This window comes from Plenodomus lingam (genome assembly GCF_022343315.1).
Source record: "Plenodomus lingam strain CAN1 chromosome Unknown contig_6, whole genome shotgun sequence".
NCBI classification, from domain to species: Eukaryota; Fungi; Ascomycota; class Dothideomycetes; order Pleosporales; family Leptosphaeriaceae; genus Plenodomus; species Plenodomus lingam.
Window position 1 is genome coordinate 1,634,700 of NW_027093966.1, and position 22,519 is coordinate 1,657,218.

The window sequence follows — 22,519 nt, forward strand, 5'->3', positions numbered from 1 at the left end:
GATAGTAGCTCTTGCTTGATGTCTAGGCTGTATAACGTTTGGCTGTGGTGGGGGTGTTGTTGACTTAGGTAGGCACAGTCGTATCCAATTCGGATCAATGTGCCTCAAGGATGTACTGGAGGTGATGAACTGCCGTGATCATAGTAAATGAAATCTATACTAAGCCGGTCCATATTGGTAGATCGCAGCAAACCGTCGCGATGTGGGGGAGACAAGCGTAGCGGATAACGTTAGCCGAGGCATGCCAACGCGTCATGCACTTCAATCCGCACTAACTACCCCGTCACATTTGTCTCAACCCCTCCACGCTCGCGACCGCTTTCAAATCTCCTCCACTTCACTATCCCGAGAAGTCGTCGCTCGGTACAATTGAGTGTAGATTCCACTATGCAAGCAACAACTACCCAAACCCACGAACAATTAATTCTGCCCGAAGTAAACCAGCCCGCGCGGTTATTTCAATGCTCCACATGCAAGCGCTCTTTCACAAGGGCGGATCACCTCACGAGACACGTGAGAGCGCGTAAGTCTGCAAGTCTGATGATTCTTAGGACACTGTATAGGTGTCAATACTTCACCTTGAACTATCCGTGATGGCGAAGTTGGTCCTCATCCGCCTGTAGTTCATCACACAACTGGCAACGTAAGGATCGCCAATGCATCATCACTACCTAGTCAAGTTTTTTTTTAAAGTACCCAGCCTATGCTGACTCATGATATACAGACACGAAGTCCAAGCCTTACATTTGTCCAGTCTGCTCCAAAGGCTTTGCGCGCATGTAAGTAGCTTTACTATATAACTACCTGTCAGTGTCAAGTTATCATTCCTCTAACCTAGCACAGAGACCTCCTCAAGAGGCATGTGACAAACCACAGGTCGGAGTCTGCTAGCAAGCGGCAGAAGCGAGAAATTGCAAGAGACACCAGGTAGTACAAGCCTGCGAGGCTTGTTCACAAAGTCACCTTCGATGTGAGGATGAAAAACCATGTAGTCGATGCAAGAAGAAAGATATCCCTTGCCGAGTACCCGAAGCCTCGACCACAGGAGAAGATGAAACACATGAGATAGATGCTGTTCATGCAGCACATGATCTTCTAGATCTCTCAAACGGCTTTGATCACCCGTCGTCAGCACCTGGCCAGGACGATAGTTCTGAGCAGTCTGCCATGGTAAGTATGAGAAGTATTGGAGGCTCACAGCAATTCGAGGATCCTCAATCTTTGACAATGGCGGATACAGCCAGCATGATGCATCATGATATTCATTCGCACAGTCGCAAAAGGTCTATGCTCCAAGCAGGCGAGATGCAACCCCCGATAAATATGCTTCAGTCATACAACGAAGATTCGACGAATTCTTTGGCCTTTTTCAGCCAATCCATCCCACAATTTGATCAAACGACTGGAAACAACCCTGGTTTACCAGACAGCTTTCGTAATCCTCCTCCCTTCGAATTGTTCATGTCTGGTCAAGCCCCTCCGCGTGGAATTATGGACCTTAGTTTCGACCTGGACACTGGACTGACTGAAGTCGACGTTGGACTTCTGGATCAGTACAATTTGCAAGTGCCATTTGCAGCTGGCACTCCATCGACCGAAGCCCTGGGCCCTGAGATACAGCTTTCTGACAACGGCAGTGTCCCCGTAGGCACAGAAGCTTTCAAACAAAGTATCTGGCGATATCTTCCACAGCCAAACAAAGATTTTAGTAGTGCAGAGCAAGTGGATCTTGCCTTTGCAGATGAAAGAGATGGCAACTATCGCTCGAACATTACGCAACGCCGTGTAATTGTAGAGAAACTAAATCGCGCGAGCCGCGACCGACTATTAGCCCTTGTAATTGGTACATGTAGCCCAGAAAACGTGAGACGGATCGCGTCTGCTTTCCCAAGTGTTGAGCTACTAGACGGCCTGATCCAATACTTTTTGACTTCACCCTCCTTGGATGCACAGACATGGTTACATCTGCCAACTTTCTCGCCGTCAAGAATAAGTCCGGAACTCTTAGCATGTATAGTGTCAGCGGGAGCGGCCATGACCCCGGATATACCTCTGCGGAAGCTTGGCTTCGCCCTGCATGAGGCATCTCGAGTTAGTGTAAGTTGATTCGAAACACGAGACCACTATAACGCAAGCTGACCCGTGTGACTAGCAAGGCAGGGCTTTTGATGAAGATCATACAGCCATCAGAGATCTGCAACATGTCCGAAACCTCTTCCTCCAACTCAAGATTGGCATGTGGAGTGGCATCAGTCGTAAGATGGAGATTGCAGAAAGCTTCCTCCAACCCTTGATGACCATGCTGAGACGTGGCGGTCGTTTCCGCAATTCCACCTGGAAGGAAATCGCACCCTCGCCAGATGCACAGGGCCAAGCACTGGAGACTAAATGGCTATCCTGGGTACACCAAGAATCCTATCTCCGCTTGGTACATCGTACATTCGAGCTCGACAGACAATCTTCCATGGCTTTACTCAAACCGCCGCTAATGACTTATTCGGAAATGCAACTCCCCTTACCAAGTCCCAACATTCTCTGGCAAGCCAAGTCTGCTGCTTCCTGGAAAGCAGCCTACCTGGAAACGATACAAGCCAGTCCCAAACGTCCTTCGGCAATCGAATGCGTCCTAAATCTGGACCTCATACATCACGATCACGCCAGCACAACATACCTCTACATGATGTGGGGCATGGTCTGGGAATACCGCCAAATGGCCAGCCTCACCAAATGCCCCCACAAAGCAGCAAACAACAGCCTCATCCTCTCCTCGCGCTACCAAGAGCTCACCAAGCAACTCGAGGACTTCCGCCTCAGCAGCCCCCCACTCACCCCAAGCTCCGAACTCACCCTCGAACTCACCCTCGTCCATCTCAACGCCCCTCTCGACAACATCCAGCTCTTCGCCGGCATCGAGGGCCAGGAAGAAGCCCGCGCCGTCTACCCCGGACTCCGAGACTGGACAGACAGCGTATCCGCGCGCCAGGCGCTGTGGCATGCGGGCCAAGTCTTGCGTGCTGCCGAGGGCCTACCCAAGCCGCTCTTGTCCAACTTCAACGCCATCACCGTCTATCACGCCGGCCTGATACTATGGGCCTACGGCTACTTGAAGCAATCGAGCGCAGCATCAAGTCCGGTTGACAATCTGCAGATCAATGCGATACTCAACGGAGACGACGTGCTCAACGCACGGCGATTCATCACGCTGGATCGTGGGATCCCCTCGATCCGCAGTCTGCGCTCACAGACCATTGTGCCGTTGGACAATCTGGCCGGCGTCATGGATGAGTTGATTCACCTGCTCAGGGGCCAGTATGATGCGGTCGAGGCGTGTCCGCCGCTCGTGGGGAATCTTGTGCTGCTGCTCGAGGGACTGCGGTCTGCATCTTGTAGGTAGGTAGACGAATGAGTCTGCCGTATCCCTCGGCTGTTGATCTGCGCCCGAGCCTTGACATGTACCGTACCTATGTACCGGTACATTCTGAAATGACACCCTGAATCCGCACTCCACACCACACCATGCACTCCAGCCAGATCCCGCACGTCCCAATGATAAGATAAAACTTGAAACTCACACCCAATACTAACCAAAAAATAATAAACCCCCCTCCTCACAGCACCGCGCATCAAACCAACCCGTTTCTATCTGGCTTCCAACTTTGAGACCCACACCCATCCCCAGGCCCCGGCCCCAGAAAATAGCCCCCGTGGCGCAGACTAACCGCGGGTCCACCCGCACTTGGACACCCTACTCCTACCCACACACACCCTAGTCTACGGTACCTATTGCAACAGTATTGTATCTCGCATCTCGCATCTCACATCTCGCATCTCACATCTCGCATCTCACATCTCGCATCTCACATCTCGCATCTCACATCTCGCATCTCACATCTCGCATCTCACATCTCGCATCTCACATCTCGCATCTCACATCTCGCATCTCACATCTCGCATCTCACATACCCCCCCCCCACCACCACCCATCACTCCCGCACCGCCACCCACCATACTCTCCCCATTCAAGCCTAGCCAACTCCTACCGTACTTCCACATGCACATGCACGTCTACATCTACATCCACACTTTGACTCGAACTCCACATCCCGAGCCGAGCCAAGCCAAGCCAAGCCAGGTCAAGCCAAGTCCGGAACGCTGCGTCAGGATGCAGGGTAGCAGTGCTGTGCTTGGACGGATGAAATGTGCGTGTGTGAGGAGGTGGAGTGTGTGGAGTGTGATGCTGGGATGGGTGAGGGTGTATGTGTGTATGCTAGGTGTGGTGGGTATGCTAGCGGGATGGGGTGGGGTGGGCGAGGGATGTAGAGATAGATGAGAGATGGACATATATATATAAGCTTATCTCAAACGCTTCCAACCCTTTACTGTGGAACTGTGTACTGCAACGAATTTTGTGAGCTCTGCTTTTTACTTTGGGATTGTAGTGTATATATAGATACGCTGTGTCTACGGAGTATATTGTATCTGCCATCTGCCATCACTTGTCCGCAATCTGCCATCTGCCATCCCCATCCATCTCAACCCCCAGCATCAACCCCCAGCCCCCAACACCGCTACAATGACAACCCTCCGCACCGCCCTCACCCTCTCAAAACAAACCGTACAAAACGCAATTCCACCTGGGACTTCAACACTAATTGGTGCGCCCCCCTTCCCTCCCAAACCCCCAAACTCCCCTCTCTCAAACTTCCTCTCCCAAATCCCAACCCCAACCACCTTACTAACGCCGCAGTATGTACCCACAGATCATCTCGAACAAACCGCCTCGCAAATCCCGCAAAACGAGATACGCCTGGTACCGCAACCCACGACCGACCCCGCGGATCCGCTGAACCTACCCGTTTGGAGGAAATTGGCGATGCTGGGCGTTTTGTCCTTGCATCCGTTTGTTGTAAATGTGACGAGTGCGTCCATGTCGAGTGCGCTGCCGATTTGTACGTGCTTCCTGTTTCTTTTAGGTTCCATTTTTGTCTGGGCCGGTTTTTGTGACGCGCAGTAGGTAGGGAGGGGGGGGGGAAAGGAAACAAAGTGGCTGACGGTATTCCCACGTCCTACAGATGCAGCAACACCCGTGTTTGGGACACCACCAGTGGGCTTTGCTAAATTGACAAATCTGATTGCTGTCAATGTGTTGATGGTGGGTGCGGCTAATATCTGGTGGGTTCCGCTGGCCAACACATTTGGTCGGCGTCCTGTGATTCTGGGGAGTTTGCTGCTGCTTGTGCTGTCGAGCATGTGGGCTGGGCTGGCTACGAGCTTTGAGAGCTTGCTGGTGGCGCGGCTGTTTATGGGGATTGGAGGGGCGCCTGCTGATGCGGTTTCGCCGGATGTGGTGGGCGAGATCTTCTTTGTGCATCAGCGTGGTCGTGCCATGGTATGGTTATTTTTTCGGCAAGCTTGACATGGGAAGATTGGTGTGAATGGGTGCTGACTAGTTTTGGATCATGCAGGCATTATACACGGTCTTTCTATCGCTTGGATCGACAGTCGGTGGTGTTGCAGGTGGCTACATTGTCGATTCCATGGGCCTCGCCTGGCTCCACTGGATGAACGTGCTCCTCTCCGCCATCACCTTCGCGCTCTGCCTCGTCTTCCAAGCTGAGACGCTCTACGACCGCCCCCAAGCAACCATTTCCATGTCCGAGGACGGCGAAAAGTCTGGCTTCCACAACAAAGAAGCTGCTGTTGTCGTTGCAAACTCTGCGCCCGCCTCGTACCCAGCGTACTCGTACATGCGCTCTCTGAAACTCATCTCGTACCGTCCTGGTATTGCAAAGAAGTTTGCGGCGCCATACAAGGTCATGAGACTTCCGGGTGTGTGGCTTGTGTCCGGATGGTATGCGGGTTTGGTCGGTCTCATCGTCACCATGAGCACCATCGGGCCTCAACTGGTTGCCGCCCCGCCTTACCTCTGGGGCAAAGACGTTGGTCTCATCAACATTGGCGGTATCATCGGTGCTATCCTTGGCGGTGTAAGTCTTTTACATCTTCCACACAACACTCTTCACCTGCTTACCATGTCCACAACAGGTCTACACATACTTCATCTCAGACTTTACAACCCAACGCCTCGCAACAAAAAATATTCACGGCTTCACAGAGCCCGAATCCCGACTCGTCACCGCTCTGCCTGCCCTCTTCATTGCCACAGCGGGCGCCCTTGTCTTCGGCTTTGCTGCGCAGAACCCCTCTTCCACCGGCTGGGTCGGCCTGCAATTCGGTCTGGGCATGGTATCTGTTGGGCTCATGCAGGCACCCAGTGTAGGCTTCAACTACCTGATTGAGTCGTACAGCTCCGTGGCTGGAGACTGCTTTGTGGCTGTTACGTTTGTGCGATCGATTGTGTCTTTTGCATGGACGTTTTTCGTGAGTGATTGGGTAAAGAAGGCGGGTCCGGCTGAACCGTTTGGCATTTTTGGTATGCTGATGGGGGCTTTCGGTCTGGCTACGATTCCTATGATCATTTGGGGGAAACGCATGAGGATTTGGACGGCCAAGTGGGTGCCGGAGGGAAGTGCAATGTAAAGTTGATGTATAGTTTTGATCGATACTGGCTCAATGTCGATGGGCTCAAGGAATGAATGATTTTCTTTCGAATCAGCTGTGTTCTTGATCAATCGTTCCAAAAGCATAAAATCGCCTTCCTGTCTCAACGTCTCGGCTTCACAGCCGCATGTATGACATGAAGCGGTTACTTGCAATACAAGCGAGACCGATGTCTTCATGTTAGTAAGGCAGAATCGCTGCGAATTATGCTGAATATCCCATAACACAAATTTACAAAACTCTTTCTTGTTATTGCAAAGTCAAATTAGCCGTAGGGGTAAGTAGACTGACTCTGTACTCAAGGTAAGTATCAACCAAAACTTGGTTTTCGCTCCATCTCCATTGAATGCTGAAAAGGTGTTACAATAGATTCCCGTTTACTTGCGCCGTATTAGATGCTTGGAATATGTAGCCGAAGAAATGTGACAAATGCAAAAAGACGCCATGGTTCCCATGACTTCGTTATCTCATAAGTGTTTTCTTGCGCACTATCGCGAAGAGTTTTGCGATTGCTCTTCGACGGGCGTAGGCTCCGTCGTAACCTGTATGCTTGGTAGTCTTTCCAGAGTGGGCAATTGGGGTGCCCGCGAATTGGTAGGACTTTCGTAATTTGGTGGATCTTCATACGCAGGTGCCTCTTCTGGAATCTCGGCTTGAGGAGATGGGATTCCACTGCTGCCGTGACTTCTTTCCGGATGAAGCGGGACGACTTCAAAGTCGTCGTTGTTAGCATTTGTCTGGGAATCGGTGCGGGAATTAGTACGAGATGGGTCTGCAAAATCGTAGTCTGAGTCTAGGGAGGTGACGGAGAGTCCGCGGCGGTGGGAATCGGTCAGGTCGAGAGTGTTGCCCGTGTATCTACGCGATTGCCCACTCTGTCCAGAGATGGATGCTGCAGAGTCGAGCAGAGGCCGATGATCGCTTTCTGACGAGTTGGCCCGCAGGCGTGTACCATCGTGCCTGGCTACGCCTAGGTCACCGTAGGCTACCGAGGACACTCGTCGGTCGCGACTGCGGACCCTGTTTTGGTGCTCTTCAATGAGTATCTGTGATATCGTGCGGTCTGCTGCTTCTTCTGCCTGTCGTCGTAAATCTGCGAGTGCTTGTATGTCGCCTCGTGCTCGGGCCTCTCGCCTGGCCTGTCGTAGTGCTTCGCGTTCTGCGGCTTCGATGCGTCGCGCCAATCTGATTTGGTATAACGACTCCATCTCCTCCTCTCGTTGCTGTTCCTCCTCATCCAGGGTTTCTGGAAGTTCGATGACGCAGTCGATGCCTCCTCTTTCGCCTTCTCGTGCCAGCACGCGCTCGTTTTCTCTTACTGCGGGCGAGTAGGCTGGCAATGTCATGACACTGCGGACCGACGTGTTTCTATCAACACCAGCCGCATTGGTGCCGCCATTCTGCCTCTCGGGGTCGGTTGCCGCCCGACTCATCTCATGGCTTGCTCTACTCGAGCTGCCACGGTAGGCGGTATCCTGCAAACTCGTCGAGTATCCATTGCGGCCGAACCTCTTGCGAATATTTCTCCACAAGAACAACGAAGGGAGCTTGCCTTGAGAAGCGTCTTTTGGTTTTGGTGATAGGTGGGAGCGCCGGCCCCATCTGTGACGGAAGAAATAGGTGGTAATGGAGATGGCGAGTATGGCAAAGGCTATGATTCCAATCTAAGGTCAGAGGGGTCAGTGGGAAACAAAGAAGCCGAGCGTTGGGGGTCTGTTGCAACGCGTACGATCCAAGCAAGCGTACCACGAGGAATGTCTTGTGTTGGTTCTCCATCCGTCTCGCCAACGCGCCTTCCGTTACGTCCCGTGAGGGCAACCACATGGTATGCAAGGGCAGCCAATGGTCCAGATGCGATCCAGATGTTTCCCACTGTCAGCCTCTTTGACGCCTGGAATCCTGTTCCCAGGAGCTTTGTTTGTTTGTCGTTTGTCGCTATGAGATCACTCTGGCGACGTGGGGACCTGTCCGAGCTTCCACCAGCACCCTGATGCCCCGGTTGGTCTTTGTTTCGCGCTATTGGCTTACCGGTACCCGTACATGGGCTAGAACGTTTCGGTCTGGTGGTCGCGGCCGTTGCCACGGGGGGAAGTAGGGTTGTTAACGGCGAAGTAGTGTAGAAAGCAGTAGAGAGGAAGGATTGTAAATGAGATGGGTAAGTGAGATGGGCAAAGTAGAGTAGAGTCAGTAGAGTAGATGTTGGGTTGGGACTGCGCCTCGAGTTGGACTTGGCGCCAGGCTGAAGGCAAGGATAGGTAGACCGCACCCGGAAAAGAGGCAATGTCGGGGCCGGCGATGCAGGCAGGGCTACGCGACTCTATGTAGAAGATCTAGAAAGAGGGAAACGTGGCTGGGGCTTTTCGGGAAATGACAAGGCCAAAGGTGTGGGACACCCAATTCGAGGGGGGAATTCCACGAACGTTTGGACAACGATTGACCACCGGTGTTTGAACACAATTGTGCGACGAGAGTACCTCTTGACACGTAGCTGCTCTGCGTTCAGGGCATCAGGATAGTAGAGTAGGTAGGAGATGTATGATATGATGCAATGTATGCAAACGTTCGCATCCTGTCATGCCCAAAACCTGCTGGTCGCTGCTGTTGCTTGAATGATGACAGGCTGGGCTGGGCTGCTTGATTTATCCCCCCGGTAGCGGCCATCTCTGAAAGTGGAAGTGGAAGTGGGGGGCCTGTGGCTGGAACATGAATCCTGGTCAAATTTGTGGCGCCCCGTCACGGTCATGATTCGATGCATGATACGGAGCCATGTATCTGGTACATATGCCATAAGAGGTACAATCGGCCATGGAATCGCGGCGCTGGCTAAATTGGCCACAGGAGGGCTACAAAACAATCCATCATTCACTACCCGCCGTCCTCCCTCTTCACATTACAATTTCTTGTCCAGCCGCTTCAAGAACCTTCCTACCCCCTTTTCCACCTTTTCCACCCGCTTCCCCAAGTTCGATGATGGCTGTTTGTTTGCATCATTATGATCTACAACCGCCGCTTCACTCTCGCTTGGCCTATACAGCTGCTGCTGCACGTTTTGTGCATCTGCACCAGGCACCTGTCCGGCCGTGCTACCGTAGGGAAACTGCGAGTACCCTCCAGGAGGGGGAGAGGCCATTGGCTGATAGTGTTGTGGAGGGAAGCCAGGCGACGGTAAAGCACCATGCGCAGGGGGTGACTGAGGAGCAGGTGGGAAGCCAGGTGAGCTGGGATAGGTTGCATATTGCTGGGTCGCCATCGTCGACGCTCGGCTCAGATTGGGCGGCGGTGTCCCGTTGTACGGTCCTGGCGGGGGTGCCGACGGTGGGGGCGCAAAGGACGGAGGACTCTGAGGTGCACTTGGGAACGACCCCGACGTATTGCTACGGTGCATACTGGGAGGCCCGCTGAAGCCCTGGCCAGGTGCTGGTGGACCCGGCATATAGGGAGTCGAGGTCGGCTGCGGTGCATACGATGCTTGTAGAGGGTTGCTGTACGGTGCATGGGCATCGTGCATGGCCGCACTACCAAGTCCAGTCCCATTGGCCGCGTCCGGCGGTGGAGGCGTCTTCTCTCGATGGGCAATGGGTTCAGGAGCAGCAGGAGCAGCAGGGTTATAGGCCATGGGAGCATAGTTGGGTGGTTGCTCGCTGGGCGGACTGGAAGCAGGCGCTGGGGCTGCCGGTGGTCCTGGAAACGACTGCGTAGTGCCCACGCTTGGCGTTCGGCTGTTGTGTGAAATAGCCACGCTTTCCAGCCTTGCAATGACTGGGCTCAGGGCGTCGTTTTTGTGTTCGGAATGAGTGGGTGTAGCGTTGGGGTTGCTCACGATCTGCAACTGGTGTGGCTGCAGCACCCTGCGAATCGAGTCGAGGAACAAGCTCGAGTCTTCCGGTGTCCAGAAATATAAATCTAGGGTGTGGAGTCTATACATGTATTTGCCCTGGTTGTTGGGATCTGGTGTGGGCAGGTGCCATTGTGAAACATCCTGGTGGGGGGTCGACGCAGGACTGCCAGACTGACTGCGAAAAGCGTCGACTGTGATTGTGAAGAGGCATGGGTGCTTGTATGTTTGTTCAATCTTTATCGTGTCCAATTCTGGGTAAGAAAATGTTTTGTTAGCATGCAATGCACATGCCATATGCCTTGGTTCAAGGACTCACGGCCAGCAAAGGCATCCTGGTTGGGAGTGCCCGCGTGGTTGGCGATTTCTATCCGGCCAGTCTGGTGCATAGGGTTGTGGTAGAGGTAGACATAGGAGCCTTTGTCGAAGCGATGGTGTGGAGGGATTTGGGAGGGTGGGGAAATGTAGTAGTGAATGTCTGCGAAACTGTGGTGGTGATGGAGTTAGTCCAGGTCTGAGGGAAAGAGGATGGATGGGGGGCTCACAGTGTCAAAAGCGACACCTCTCCCTGCTGCGGGGGCATGGTGTATGGATTGCAAGAGTAAACAGTGGGGAGACAAGTAGGTAGGTGGACAGGCAGGAAAACAGTGAATAGTCAGTCAGTCAGTCAGCTTGGTGAGCTCCCAAGGTTTACAAGGCCCAAGGATGCTGAGGGGCACTTTGTACCATAAGCAAGCACCAAGGTGAGTGATGAGGCAGCAAACAGGTGTTACAAGCAAAGAAACATCTAAAAGTTGCACGACCAGAGACTCTATATAGCTGGCCAGGCTGCCAAACATGTCCTCATGAGGATTCGACGGCTTTGGTCAATGCCGCTGCGCCTTCTGCTATTTGTGTCGTCGAAGCGCCCACGACTCTAGGGCGGAGAGTGACTAGCCGCCAGCCCGCGAAATGGCCAGGTCCGCAACCCGTGACTCGGACCTCCGAGCCAATCCAGAAATTTGCGGCCCCGACCTTCGCGAGAGGCCCCCAACGACTCGATGCGCGATTGACACGCAGCGCAAAGCAAGAAAGCATTGACGTCGATACTGGGCTTGATAGTTGATCCTGCGCCGTATCAGTACGGAATATCTCGCCCAGCCAGCGCGCTCGCCGCCCCATCGCAGCCCATTCGAGGGCGAATCCATCACCGCCGTCACTACCACCCCCCCCCCCCCCCCCCACCACATCCGCCACCATGTCCCTCGTCAACCTTGCAGCCGTGTGTTCACATCTGCAGAATGCCTCCAAGGCTCGGCTCGGATTAACTTCCATCCCTGTCTCCAAGCTGCATGTCAAGCTCGCCCTGGGTTTGCAGCGCGAAGGCTTCCTCTCCTCAGTCACACTCGGCGGGCCAGCACCACCCAAGCCATTCCTCCTACAAGCACAACATGACCCCGAAAAAATGGAAGCCATGGCAAAAACATTGGCGGAAGAGCCCTGGCTTGCGTACCCCATAGAAGGAAAGGGCGCTGCCAAATCACCGCTGCCTCAGGAGCAAGTTCACGACGTACACGTGCCAGAGAACGCCGCGCGGAGACGGCTGTGGCTCGGCCTCAAGTACTGGCAAAACGAGCCGGTGCTGAAGAATATGAAGCTCGTGTCCAAACCTACACGGCGAATATGGGTCACATCAGCAGACTTGGGAAAGATCACTAGGGCACAAGAGGCAAAATACGTCGATGGATTGACGCATCCAGGAGAGTGCATGTTCGTCACAACAGATCGAGGGATATTGGAGGCTAGAGAATGCGTGGAGCGGCAGCTGGGAGGCATGGTGCTGTGTAGGGTGTGGTAGTGGAGAAGGGAGGCAAGAGGCGGATTCCGAATTGTACGAATCATGAAGAGAGCACCGGGAACCATAGTAGTGGCCGCATTGGATGGCCATGGAGTTGTAAGGATCTCTGTAACAGTATGACATGGCATCCGGGTCACCTCTGGAACCACTCATCGTACCCTTGTACGCAACTCTGTAGAAATATAACGCACAATGACATGGTAGCCACGGACATGAGAATGCTTGGGGAGAACCAGCGCCTTCTTGGACCCATGGTATCGGCATCGACACCAGGTAGTACCATGGTACCATGGGAAATCTCGCGTCCCAGCACAGTCAGCGGTATCACCACAGGCATCTTGCTCGGGTTGGCAAGAGAAGAGCGATCACAGAAAAGCAATCAGAAAGCAAAGTACAATAATGCCTATGTTCGATTTTATCATTCAGGCCTGTGATTGGCCGGCTACCACGATATCGAAATTGGTCACCCTAACGGGACCTGACCAGTACAGTCGCACGTTATGAAGGGTCACACAGCATCGCGAGTGACAACCAAAGCCAAGATTTGATCAACTCATTTTCCGGCCTATTTTCTTATATTTCAATCATGACAAAGTATTGGTTTTGGTGTTGACAAGACAGAGACTTCAGATACAAGATTCAGCCGCAAAACGCTAATTGGCCTGGGCCGAGTCTATTGGTATCGCGAATCCCCCTGCGTCAATGGCTTCAGACTACATCGATATAGTCATGGTGGGCTTGGTACGCGGCTAGTCAGGGGTCCTCATGGTCTTTTCCAATTCAATTACTGTAGATGGAGGGGGCTCATTGCGACTACATTCCCAAACCACCATCCTTGGCACCTACGTTGGAGATCCCCAGAACAGGTTATCGTACGTCGGTAAAGGCATTCGCTATTAAGTGACAGCATGCTAGCGAGGGATATATGATGCCTAGCTCTGCTGGTAGAAGATGCCTAGCTTTGCTGGCACTTCCTGTGCTCACGGCAGCCTATGTCGACTACAGCCAATATGTAAACGTGTTGTATGTATCTAGACCCCATCCATGCTCTTTTTCTCACCAAAACACTAGTCAAGGAACACAGCGTGGTGGCAATAGGTTTCCAGGCGTCGTGGCTAAGCCTTTTGCCATGGTGAAGCTGGGACCAGACGTTGAAAACCAGACGTATGAAGCTTATTCAGGCTATCTCCCCAAAGGCAACGTCTGGGGCTTTAGTTTGATGCACGAGTCTGGAACCGGCGGTGCTCCCAAGTATGGCGTCGTTTCACAAATGCCAGTCGTTGGAAACGTTTCCGATCCGCTCGCGAATCTGAGCCAACGAAGAGCCATGCCAGATCAGGGAAGTGTGGGGTACTATAGGACTTCTTTGGTGAATGGAGTCACTCTGGAGCTTGCAGCATCAGAACATGCTGGCCTGTACTCTTATTCGTTTCCAAGCAACAGCACGTCGTCCATTGTTGTTGATGTCTCCCACGTGCTGCCTAGCTTCAGGCCGTACAAGTGGGAGCAACATTACTCCGGGGGAAGTTTCAGTATCTTTCGAGACGGTCACTATGAAGGCCATGGTATCTACAATAATGGATGGAACCTGTCACCAGACTGGACGATATACTTTTGTGGTGGATTCAATCAGCACCCCATCCACTCCCGGCTTTTCAGTGGCAATGGCAGCGCCTCACGTATTTTCGGTAACCCGACTACGATATCCGGCAGGGCAAGATTAGGAGGTGTCTTTACCTTTTCTAAGCCAAACATCACATCGCGCGTTGGCATCTCTTTCCTCTCGACCGAGAAAGCCTGTCAAAATGTCGACAAGGAAATTCCAGAACGAACCGAACTCTCCACGCTTGTAGAAGCCGCAAGATCGCAGTGGAACCAAGATGTCTTTGGCAAAATTCACATCACACCTTCAAGCGAAGAAGACTTTCAACTCCTCTACAGCTCTCTATACGGCATGTTCCTCATCCCCTCCAACCGCACTGGTGAAAACCCATCCTGGTCCTCCTCGGAGCCCTACTACGACGACATCTTTACACTCTGGGACACACACCGCTGCCACACTGCACTCTTCCACATACTCCAGCCCACGGCCTACGAAGAATTCATCCGCTCCCTCATCGACATCTGGCGACGCGACGGCTTCATGCCCGACGCCCGCTCCTCCAACTACAACGGCCGCGTCCAAGTCGGCTCCAACGCAGACAACGTCCTCGCCGACGCCTACGTCAAAGGACTCCGGGGCTCCATCAACTGGACCGACGGCTTCGCAGCCATGCAAACCGACGCCGAAGTAGTCCCCCGCGCAAACTTCGACCCCAAAGCCCCCGACTCATCCACCAAAGAAGGCCGCGGCGCCCTCCCAGACTGGCTGCAACACGGCTACATCACCCCGCGCTTCTCACGCGCCGTCTCTCGCAGCGTCGAGTACGCAACCAACGACTTTGCCCTGTACCAAGTCGCCCTCGGCCTGGGCAAAGCAGACGAAGCCAAGCGCTATCTAAACCGCAGCCGCAACTGGCGCAACCAATGGAATCCAAACACCACATCCCACAACCACACCGGCTTCCTCTCCCCCCGCCTGTCCAACGGCACTTTTCCCCCCTCCGACCCCACCGTCTGCGGCCGCTGCTACTGGCCCGACACCTCGTACGAGGACAGCAGCTGGATCTACAGCATGAACGCCATTCACGACGTTGCAGAGCTGAAGCGTCGCATTGGAGGCGATGTCCGCTTTCTCGATCGCTTGAATGCGATTTTCGATATCGGCTTGTTTCATGCGGATAATGAACCTAGTTTCTTCACGCCCTATCTGTATAACTATGTGGCTGGGGAGCAGTGGCGCAGTGTCAATCGCAGTCGTAGCATTGGCAGGCTGTATGGTGGTGGGGAGGCTGGGTTGCCGGGGAATTCGGATGCGGGGGCTATGGAGAGTAATCTTTTGGTGAGTTTAAAAAATTTTTTGGTCTTGTTTTGTTTTGTTTTCTTTCGTCCTTTGTTCCGTTTGTACGCGCCTTTGTTTTCTTCTGTGCTTTTTATTTACGCGTTGGGACTTCGCGAGGAGATGGTGCTAATGCGGAACTTCCTCAGTGGCAAATGATCGGTCTCTACCCCGTCACAGGCCAAACCACTTTTCTCGTCCTCGCCCCTTGGTTTGAAAAGATGACGCTTAGCTTACCAAGCGGGGGGACCCTTATTATCACTACGAGCGGCGGCGGTGGTGGTGGTGGTGGTAGTAGTAGTAGTAGGGATGGAAATGGTAGTATTCCCCCCTCCTACATCCAATCCCTCAAAGTCAACGGCCAATCTTGGGACCAAGGCTGGGTGACGTGGGAAGACGTGTTTGAAGCCGGAGGCACCATGCATTATAGTCTTGGGCCTGAGCCGCGGCGTTGGAATACGGGGGCGTTGCCGCCGAGTCCGGCGTCGTAGGGTGGGCGTGGAGTTGTGGATTGCAGGGTATAGGATTTGTGTGTGGAGTTTGTGGGTTGGGATCTAGGATATGGGATACATAGCACATGAAGATGATAAGCTCGTGAAAAACGCCATAGACTGACTCACCCCGCTCACGCACAAGCTGACCAGTGCAAATTCCAATCCAGCAGCGCGCCCATTTTCTCGCCGGTGTACCAGATATTCGGACATGGCGAGATGATGTCCGGCATTGTCATATATCTCCGCTTGTTATACTGCAATGCAAGATCATAGTCTCTTTCTCGTTAGACGAATCCTCGTGGGCCGATGCAGCTGGTGACAGGGGGCGGGGAGGACCGTAGGGTACATTAGTGTGAGCGATGGGTGACGTCATCGGACATTTGTCTGCATGGGGTGCTTGGGGTGTGTACAGTAGTACATATGTAGGAGAGTGGGGGGAATTGAAGGCCTGAGTGTTGTTGTGGGGTTTGGTTGTTGGTGTGGGAGGGATGTTTTTTTTTGGTTGTTGTGGGTGGTTGGCAATTGTGCCTTTGTTTTTGCTTTGGATAGAGGGGTGGTGGGGTTGGGGTTGGGGTTTGGATAGCACTGTTGTTCCATTGAGGTTGTGGTGGTAGGAGAAGGTGTCGGTTTTTTGTTGTTGATTGGGATGAAGGAAGTATTTTGATTTTGGCTGGGTTACTGTTATTCGCTGTATTAAGGGACCTGGTACGTTACGAGTGTAGTAAGAGAGGCACGACTGCGCGACCGAGTTAGTCCTAGCAGTGTCTTGAGTCGTACTCTAGTACCGGTAGTATTGATGCAGGCAGGCAGGCAGGTGTCCAGAGATGGATGTACGGTATCCTCTACTATTCCGGTAGCTTTGAGCTTGGGCAAGTTGAAACGGTTGGCTCGGCTGCCGTGGGGATGTACCCAGTACAGTGAGCACAGTAGAGGTTTACTTTGCAAACGTCTCGCAACGTCTCGCAACGTCTTGCAACGTCTTGCAACGTCTTGCAACGTCTTATCTGGCCGATGCGCTAGTCGCGGTAGGCGCGTGGATCCCCCAGGTCAGGATCTGCACGTGACGGGCGTAGGGATTTGTGGGGCTTCACTTGCCCTTAGTTCTACAAGCTTCGGAGGCAGATGACTCTTTTCTGCAGATCTGGCATGGACAGCGCGACGGTGATATCATCTGAGCAGGTATGTCGATGCAGAGCTGGCTTGTCCAGGCCTTGGCTGTCGGAGATGGACAGTCATGGACATTCACGATTGCGATCGAGATGATTCCTTTGAGAGAGAGAGAGAGGGGAGGGGAGCGAAGGGGAAAAGAACAAAGAAATCAGTAGAAGGTAGGTGCTGTAGGTGGCTAGCTAAGATGGGCCATGTACGGTACTATAGCTGTCGATGTCAGAGAGACGACATGCAGTTGAGCTCTCACGCTATAACAACCAGTGTCTACATCGCATCGCCTCTCAGCTCCAATTACGGGTGTTGGCCATCAGACGTCCATGGTGCATGGTGCAACCACTCTCACGATCAAAGAAAAAAGTCAGCCCGCCAATTTGATCGCCATTGGGCCGATTAGCCCTTCAGCTTGGAACTCCGCCCACGCGCAGCCGCCACCACCAGTCACCACCACCACCACCACCACCACCATCACCACCACCACCACCAGCCCTCGTACCCAACCACGCGCCGCACTCCAGCGGTGAGTCTCTTCGCAACCCTCGCAACCCTCGCAACCCTCGCAACCCCACACACGGCTCCCAAACACCTCCCTGCAACCTGCAACCTCCCCCAGCACGCTCCAGCACGAGGACCGCCATCTCCGCATCACATGCACGCGGTCAGCCCGCACCCTATCCACCACTTCTGTTGCAACACTTTGCTCGTTGCCTCTCACCCCTCGCTAGCTAGCTCCCGCCGCATAGAGTACACCCTACTAAACCTACCTGCATGTCCAAACTGGCCAAACCACACCACCTGCACGATCCCACTCGGCGCTAGGACTATCACAGCGCCTCTTCCCAGTCTTGGCCTTGCCTCTCGGTCCTCCTGGCTCTTTTAAAAAGCCCATGGGAAAGCAAGACGTCTGCTGTTGTTACTGTTGCTGCTACGGCTCGACTTCTCCTCTTTTTTTATTTCGCGGCATTGCTTCCCTTTTTTTCCTTTCCGTGCTGTGAGCTTGCTGCTGTTGCTGGGGGCCACTTGGTTCCAACGCTGAGTCCTTCTTCTCGGCTCCAGTGCTGCTCCCCCCCCCCCCCCACCTGCTCCTCATCATGTCGTCGACTATGAGTTCTATGAGCGCGGCGGCGACGGAGGTTCAAAAGGCACCGCCGCAAGCTGGTGTGCTTGAGGGCGTAAATCCAGCCCATTACGATGCGAAGCATCCGATTGTTTTGTTCATTATCCAGGTAGGCTGATGTTTACTCATCATCGAGAGCTGAAGCTGATCCCGTGATTCAACAGGCTGGCATCATCATCATCTTCTGTCGAGCATTGAACTGGCCACTTTCAAGAATTCGACAGCCTCGTGTGATATCCGAGATTATCGGAGGCATCCTCCTAGGTCCATCGGTCATGGGCCGGATACCAGGCTTCCAGCAGTCCATCTTCCCCGAGGCTTCCATGGCAAATCTCAATCTGGTCGCCAATCTCGGTCTCACGCTTTTTCTCTTCATCATCGGTCTCGAGGTCGATTTGCGCTTCCTCATGGGAAACTGGAAAGTCGCCCTCAATGTCGGCGTCGCCAGCATGGCAATCCCATTTGGACTGGGTTGTGCCATCGCCGTAGGCTTGCATAACGAATTCAAAGACGAACCGGGTATGGTACCCGTCGATTTCCCCGTCTTCATGTTGTTCATTGGAGTCGCCATGGCTATCACGGTATGCTTTTTCCTCAATTAGACACGAAACTATTGCTGATCTACCAGGCTTTCCCCGTCCTGTGCCGTATCTTGACAGAGTTGAAGCTTCTCATGACCCCAGTCGGCGTCATCGTCCTATCCGCCGGTGTTGCTAACGACGTTGTGGGTGAGTACATGTCCAGAGTGCCCGTTTTCTCCTACTTCAAAGCTAACGCTGCCTAGGCTGGATCTTGCTGGCTCTCTGCGTTGCACTCGTCAATGCCGGAAGCGGTCTGACAGCGCTCTGGGTACTGCTAACATGCGCCGGCTACATGTTATTTCTCGTCTACCTCGTCCGGCCACTTTTCGTGTACTTTCTACGCAGATCTGGCGCGCTTCAGGATGGCCCCTCGCAGGGAGTCATTAGTTTTACGCTGCTACTTGCCCTTGGATCAGCATTCTTCACAGCCATCATTGGTGTCCACCCGATTTTCGGTGCCTTCATGGCCGGTATAATCTGCCCGCATGAGGGAGGGTTTGCCATCAAGGTGGCCGAGAAGATTGAAGATCTCATTGGCGCCCTCTTTCTCCCACTCTACTTCACCCTCTCTGGTCTGAATACGAACATCGGTCTCCTGGACTCGGGAATAACTTGGGCCTACGTCATTGGTGTCATCGCCGTCGCGTTCTTCTCTAAATTCATCAGTGCGACGCTCGCGGCTCGTGGAACCAAGATGCTGTGGCGCGAGTGCTTCGCCATCGGTTCGCTGATGAGTTGCAAGGGTCTGGTCGAACTGATTGTGCTGGTAAGCATTTCTCTCCCAATCGCCAAAACTAGAAGTGCAGAGCTAAAAAGTGCAGAATATTGGTCTCAATGCGAGAATTCTCAGTCCGCGAACCTTCACCATCTTTGTCGTCATGGCTCTTGTCACGACGTTTGCCTCTTCCCCATTGACAATCTACTTCTATCCTGCTTGGTACCAGAAGAAGGTTGAGTCGTGGCGCAGGGGAGACATCGACTGGGATACCGGAAAACCCGTGGAAGGCGCTGAATCCGCAGACGACAGCCTCAATTACGACAAGCTAGCGGCCCAGAAGATCAAGCGACTGACCATTTACTTGCGATTGGACAGTATGCCTAACCTTCTGGCATTCGCCTCCCTTTTTGGTGGCAACACAGATGCGCCTGCTGCAAAAGTACATCCTTCCAAGGCCTTGACCTCGACCAAAGAAGCGACAGAGTCTTCTGTTGAACCAGTTCGTCCAGTAGAAGCGTACGGGCTACGTCTGTTGAACCTGACGGATCGTGGATCGTCTGTCATGCAGGTCTCTGAGATGGACTCGTACACTGCGTACGATCCTGTGGTGAATACTTTCCGGACCTTTGGCAGAATGCACCATCTCGCAGTCAGTGGTGAAGTACTAGTCGTGCCCGAGTCATCCTTTGCAGAAACCCTGAGCGCACGAGCATCCGACTCTGACCTCCTCGTTCTCCCGTGGAGCGAGACAGGTGGTATGTCGGAGCAAGCTATCATCGAAGACAAGGGTACGAAGAACAAGCTGGCCGCTTCATCATACACATCCTTTGTCAACTCGACATTTGAGAATGCCAGCACGCCCGTTGCCGTACTCGTCAACAAGAACTTTGGCGGCAGCAAGAACAAGGAACCCAAGCAGCGTCTCAAACTCACTCGAACCCACAGCAACATCAGTCTTGCCAGCACTCGCGAGAAGCAAGTGACGGCACCCATCCAAGACCGCAGCCACCACATCTTCCTTCCCTTCTTCGGCGGCAACGATGACCGCGCCGCTCTCCGCCTCGTCTTCCAACTCGCCGAGAACCCGCAAGTCACGGCAACCATCATCCACTTCGACATACCCGACTCCTTCCTCGGAGACACACCCACTTCCTCATCCTCCCAAGTCCTCGGCAAAGCCGGCGAACTCATCTCCACCACAGAACCCAGCCGCGACCAAGACGCCGCCTTCTTCGCCGCCCTCCGCGACTCCCTCCCCCTCGACATTGCAAACCGCGTCGTCTTCGAGACGGTCACTTCCACGGCGCCCGTCACGGACGTTATTGCCCGTGCTAGCATCGAGGTCGGCCAGGCGCCCCGCAACGCGGGCGATCTCATTGTTCTAGGCCGGAATATTGGCAGAAACAGTGCGCTGAGCGCTGGGGATGCGGATGATATTCGCAATGTCTCGTCGGCGTCGAGTACGCTTGGTCTTTTGGCGGAGAAGGTGTGGGAGGCCAAGTTGGGGGCTAGTGTGTTGGTTGTCAAGGCTGCGGCGTGAGGGTGTTTTTGCTGGGATGGGGATTCTGGGGAGGAATGGATGCGACTATGCATGCATATACTTTGGCGTTTGGCGTTGACGACTTTTTATCGGCATCTAGGGGATTAGGGATTAGGGATTAGGGATACGGACCACATAGCATGGCATGGCATGGCCTTGTCACACCCGCTGCCGAGAATATAATCATTTTACGGCGTACGACTATTTTCTCTATGTTATTCGCCTTTTGTCTCGCGATGTATTTTTCGCCTTTTGAGTCATGCTGTTGCCTGGTGAATGGAGGTTTTCGATTGAAGGGGGTTGTTTGTGTGTGGGAAGGGCGGTGCTGGGGGTGTATGGCTGTGCACTCTGTGATGATGGGGTTTTGGGGGGGGGGGGGGGGTTTGTTGGGGATTGGGATGGGAGGGTTTGCTGGTAGGGTGGGTAGTGTGGGCGCGTTGTTGGCTGGCTGGGTTGCTAGGTTGCTGTTTAGTTGTTGTTCATTGTTTCGCTGGTTACGTATTTGATATGCACTATCCAACCCTTATCATCCACTGTCCAGCATGTATTGTCCAACGTTTACTATCTACTATTCATCGTTCATTGTCCACCCAATCCATTCACGCAGTCCTCCTCCCCCTCCCGCCCCGCCCCGCCATACGATACTCTTCCACACTCTCTCCCGGCACTAAACCAACAGAACACAACAGCGTGGTGGATTTAGTCTCACATGCGGTGTTGGTGGTTGGGAGTGTGGGTTTGGTTGGGATGAGGGGGGTTGGGGGAAAGAGGAGGAGGAGCGGGGTGAAAATAAGTGTATTAACTGTAAATTCAGTTAGCTGGGAGGAGGGGAGTAGATGGTAGTGTTGTTTGGCACTTGAAATGGTTGTATTTGGTTAATATTGGTATCGGGTTTACAATGGGATCAGGTCTATACTGGCATCACGTCTACACAGCCATCACCTCTCCACCCCCAATAAACATACCCCACCCGCTATACTATCAAACCACACATCTCAACAAATGCAAACACCACTACAGCACACATTCCGCACAACCCCCTGCCTCACCCGCTTTACCTTTTGGAGTTTCTACTTAAAACAGGTAACAGATGCAGATTTAGGATTGTTGTCTAGGAGACAGCAGGTCCTGTGTTTAATTCCAGGGGGATGGAGAGGTTGGGTTGGGGATAGGGTTGCTTTTTGTGTTGTGTTGTTACGGTGGGCAGTTTTGGAATATACAGGGTGTGTTTATATTGGCTGTTTTTTAAGGGCGGGTAGGTGGATGGGTTGGGGAAGAGAAGAGGGGTGATGGGGTTTTGGTGTTTGAGTTTATGCGTTCACGGTCTTGGAAAAGGAAGGAAAGATGATGTGTTGTTGGAATGCAGAGTCAGTGAAGTTTAGTTCAGTGTTGGCTATGCTGCATTGCGTACGGTTTCCTTAGGGGGGGTCACTGTCAGTGTCTTGTTGTGAGACGGCATCTTTGTCTGTGGCGGGCTGTTTTGGGCTGTTTTGGGGTGAGGAGTTTGGGAAGGGAGTACATGCTGATTGAATGAGGGAATGAGTTTAGAAGATGGATTTTTGGGTGCGAGACTGGAAATGGTGGGGGATTCTGGTGATTGTGTGGGGATATATGTTGTACAGTGCATTGGTCTTGTAAGGCGCGGTATGTTTCATCCGGAAAAGGCAAAAGATAAAGGGTCGGGAAAGATGATGTGGCTACTGCAAAAGCAAAAGCAAAAGTAGTCTGTTT

At 53.2% G+C, this 22,519-nt stretch overlaps 8 protein-coding genes across 8 annotated transcripts; 5 read left to right on the forward strand and 3 right to left on the reverse strand.

Moving 5' to 3' along the window:
* Positions 1-387: 387 nt before the first annotated feature.
* IAQ61_009766 (uncharacterized protein) lies at positions 388-3,394 on the forward strand (the record flags this gene model as incomplete). The annotated part of the gene is made up of 5 exons (XM_066098523.1): positions 388-523; positions 725-779; positions 844-927; positions 993-2,097; positions 2,153-3,394. 5 exons carry the CDS (start codon positions 388-390, stop codon positions 3,392-3,394), a joined length of 2,622 nt encoding a protein of 873 aa, XP_065951682.1.
* Positions 3,395-4,573: 1,179 nt separating this feature from the next.
* On the forward strand, positions 4,574-6,540 carry IAQ61_009767 (uncharacterized protein; the record flags this gene model as incomplete). The annotated part of the gene is made up of 4 exons (XM_066098524.1): positions 4,574-4,949; positions 5,073-5,389; positions 5,466-5,987; positions 6,046-6,540. 4 exons carry the CDS (start codon positions 4,574-4,576, stop codon positions 6,538-6,540), a joined length of 1,710 nt encoding a protein of 569 aa, XP_065951683.1.
* A 509-nt stretch (positions 6,541-7,049) lies between these two features.
* Positions 7,050-8,603, reverse strand: IAQ61_009768 (uncharacterized protein; the record flags this gene model as incomplete). Its single annotated transcript, XM_066098525.1, has 3 exons — positions 7,050-8,225; positions 8,291-8,525; positions 8,596-8,603. The coding sequence occupies 3 exons, from the start codon at positions 8,601-8,603 to the stop codon at positions 7,050-7,052; spliced, it is 1,419 nt and encodes a 472-aa protein (XP_065951684.1).
* An 848-nt stretch (positions 8,604-9,451) lies between these two features.
* IAQ61_009769 (uncharacterized protein) lies at positions 9,452-10,979 on the reverse strand (the record flags this gene model as incomplete). The annotated part of the gene is made up of 3 exons (XM_003838554.2): positions 9,452-10,650; positions 10,716-10,882; positions 10,942-10,979. The coding sequence occupies 3 exons, from the start codon at positions 10,977-10,979 to the stop codon at positions 9,452-9,454; spliced, it is 1,404 nt and encodes a 467-aa protein (XP_003838602.2).
* A 654-nt stretch (positions 10,980-11,633) lies between these two features.
* Positions 11,634-12,233, forward strand: IAQ61_009770 (mitochondrial 37S ribosomal protein uS8m; the record flags this gene model as incomplete). Its single annotated transcript, XM_003838553.2, has 1 exon — positions 11,634-12,233. One exon carries the CDS (start codon positions 11,634-11,636, stop codon positions 12,231-12,233), a length of 600 nt encoding a protein of 199 aa, XP_003838601.1.
* Positions 12,234-13,158: 925 nt separating this feature from the next.
* IAQ61_009771 (uncharacterized protein) lies at positions 13,159-15,662 on the forward strand (the record flags this gene model as incomplete). The annotated part of the gene is made up of 2 exons (XM_066098526.1): positions 13,159-15,163; positions 15,292-15,662. 2 exons carry the CDS (start codon positions 13,159-13,161, stop codon positions 15,660-15,662), a joined length of 2,376 nt encoding a protein of 791 aa, XP_065951685.1.
* Positions 15,663-17,233: 1,571 nt separating this feature from the next.
* IAQ61_009772 (uncharacterized protein) lies at positions 17,234-17,721 on the reverse strand (the record flags this gene model as incomplete). Its single annotated transcript, XM_066098527.1, has 2 exons — positions 17,234-17,360; positions 17,597-17,721. 2 exons carry the CDS (start codon positions 17,719-17,721, stop codon positions 17,234-17,236), a joined length of 252 nt encoding a protein of 83 aa, XP_065951686.1.
* A 202-nt stretch (positions 17,722-17,923) lies between these two features.
* On the forward strand, positions 17,924-20,788 carry IAQ61_009773 (uncharacterized protein; the record flags this gene model as incomplete). The annotated part of the gene is made up of 5 exons (XM_003838551.1): positions 17,924-18,058; positions 18,114-18,530; positions 18,578-18,677; positions 18,734-19,296; positions 19,352-20,788. The coding sequence occupies 5 exons, from the start codon at positions 17,924-17,926 to the stop codon at positions 20,786-20,788; spliced, it is 2,652 nt and encodes an 883-aa protein (XP_003838599.1).
* Between the last annotated feature and the right edge of the window lie 1,731 nt (positions 20,789-22,519).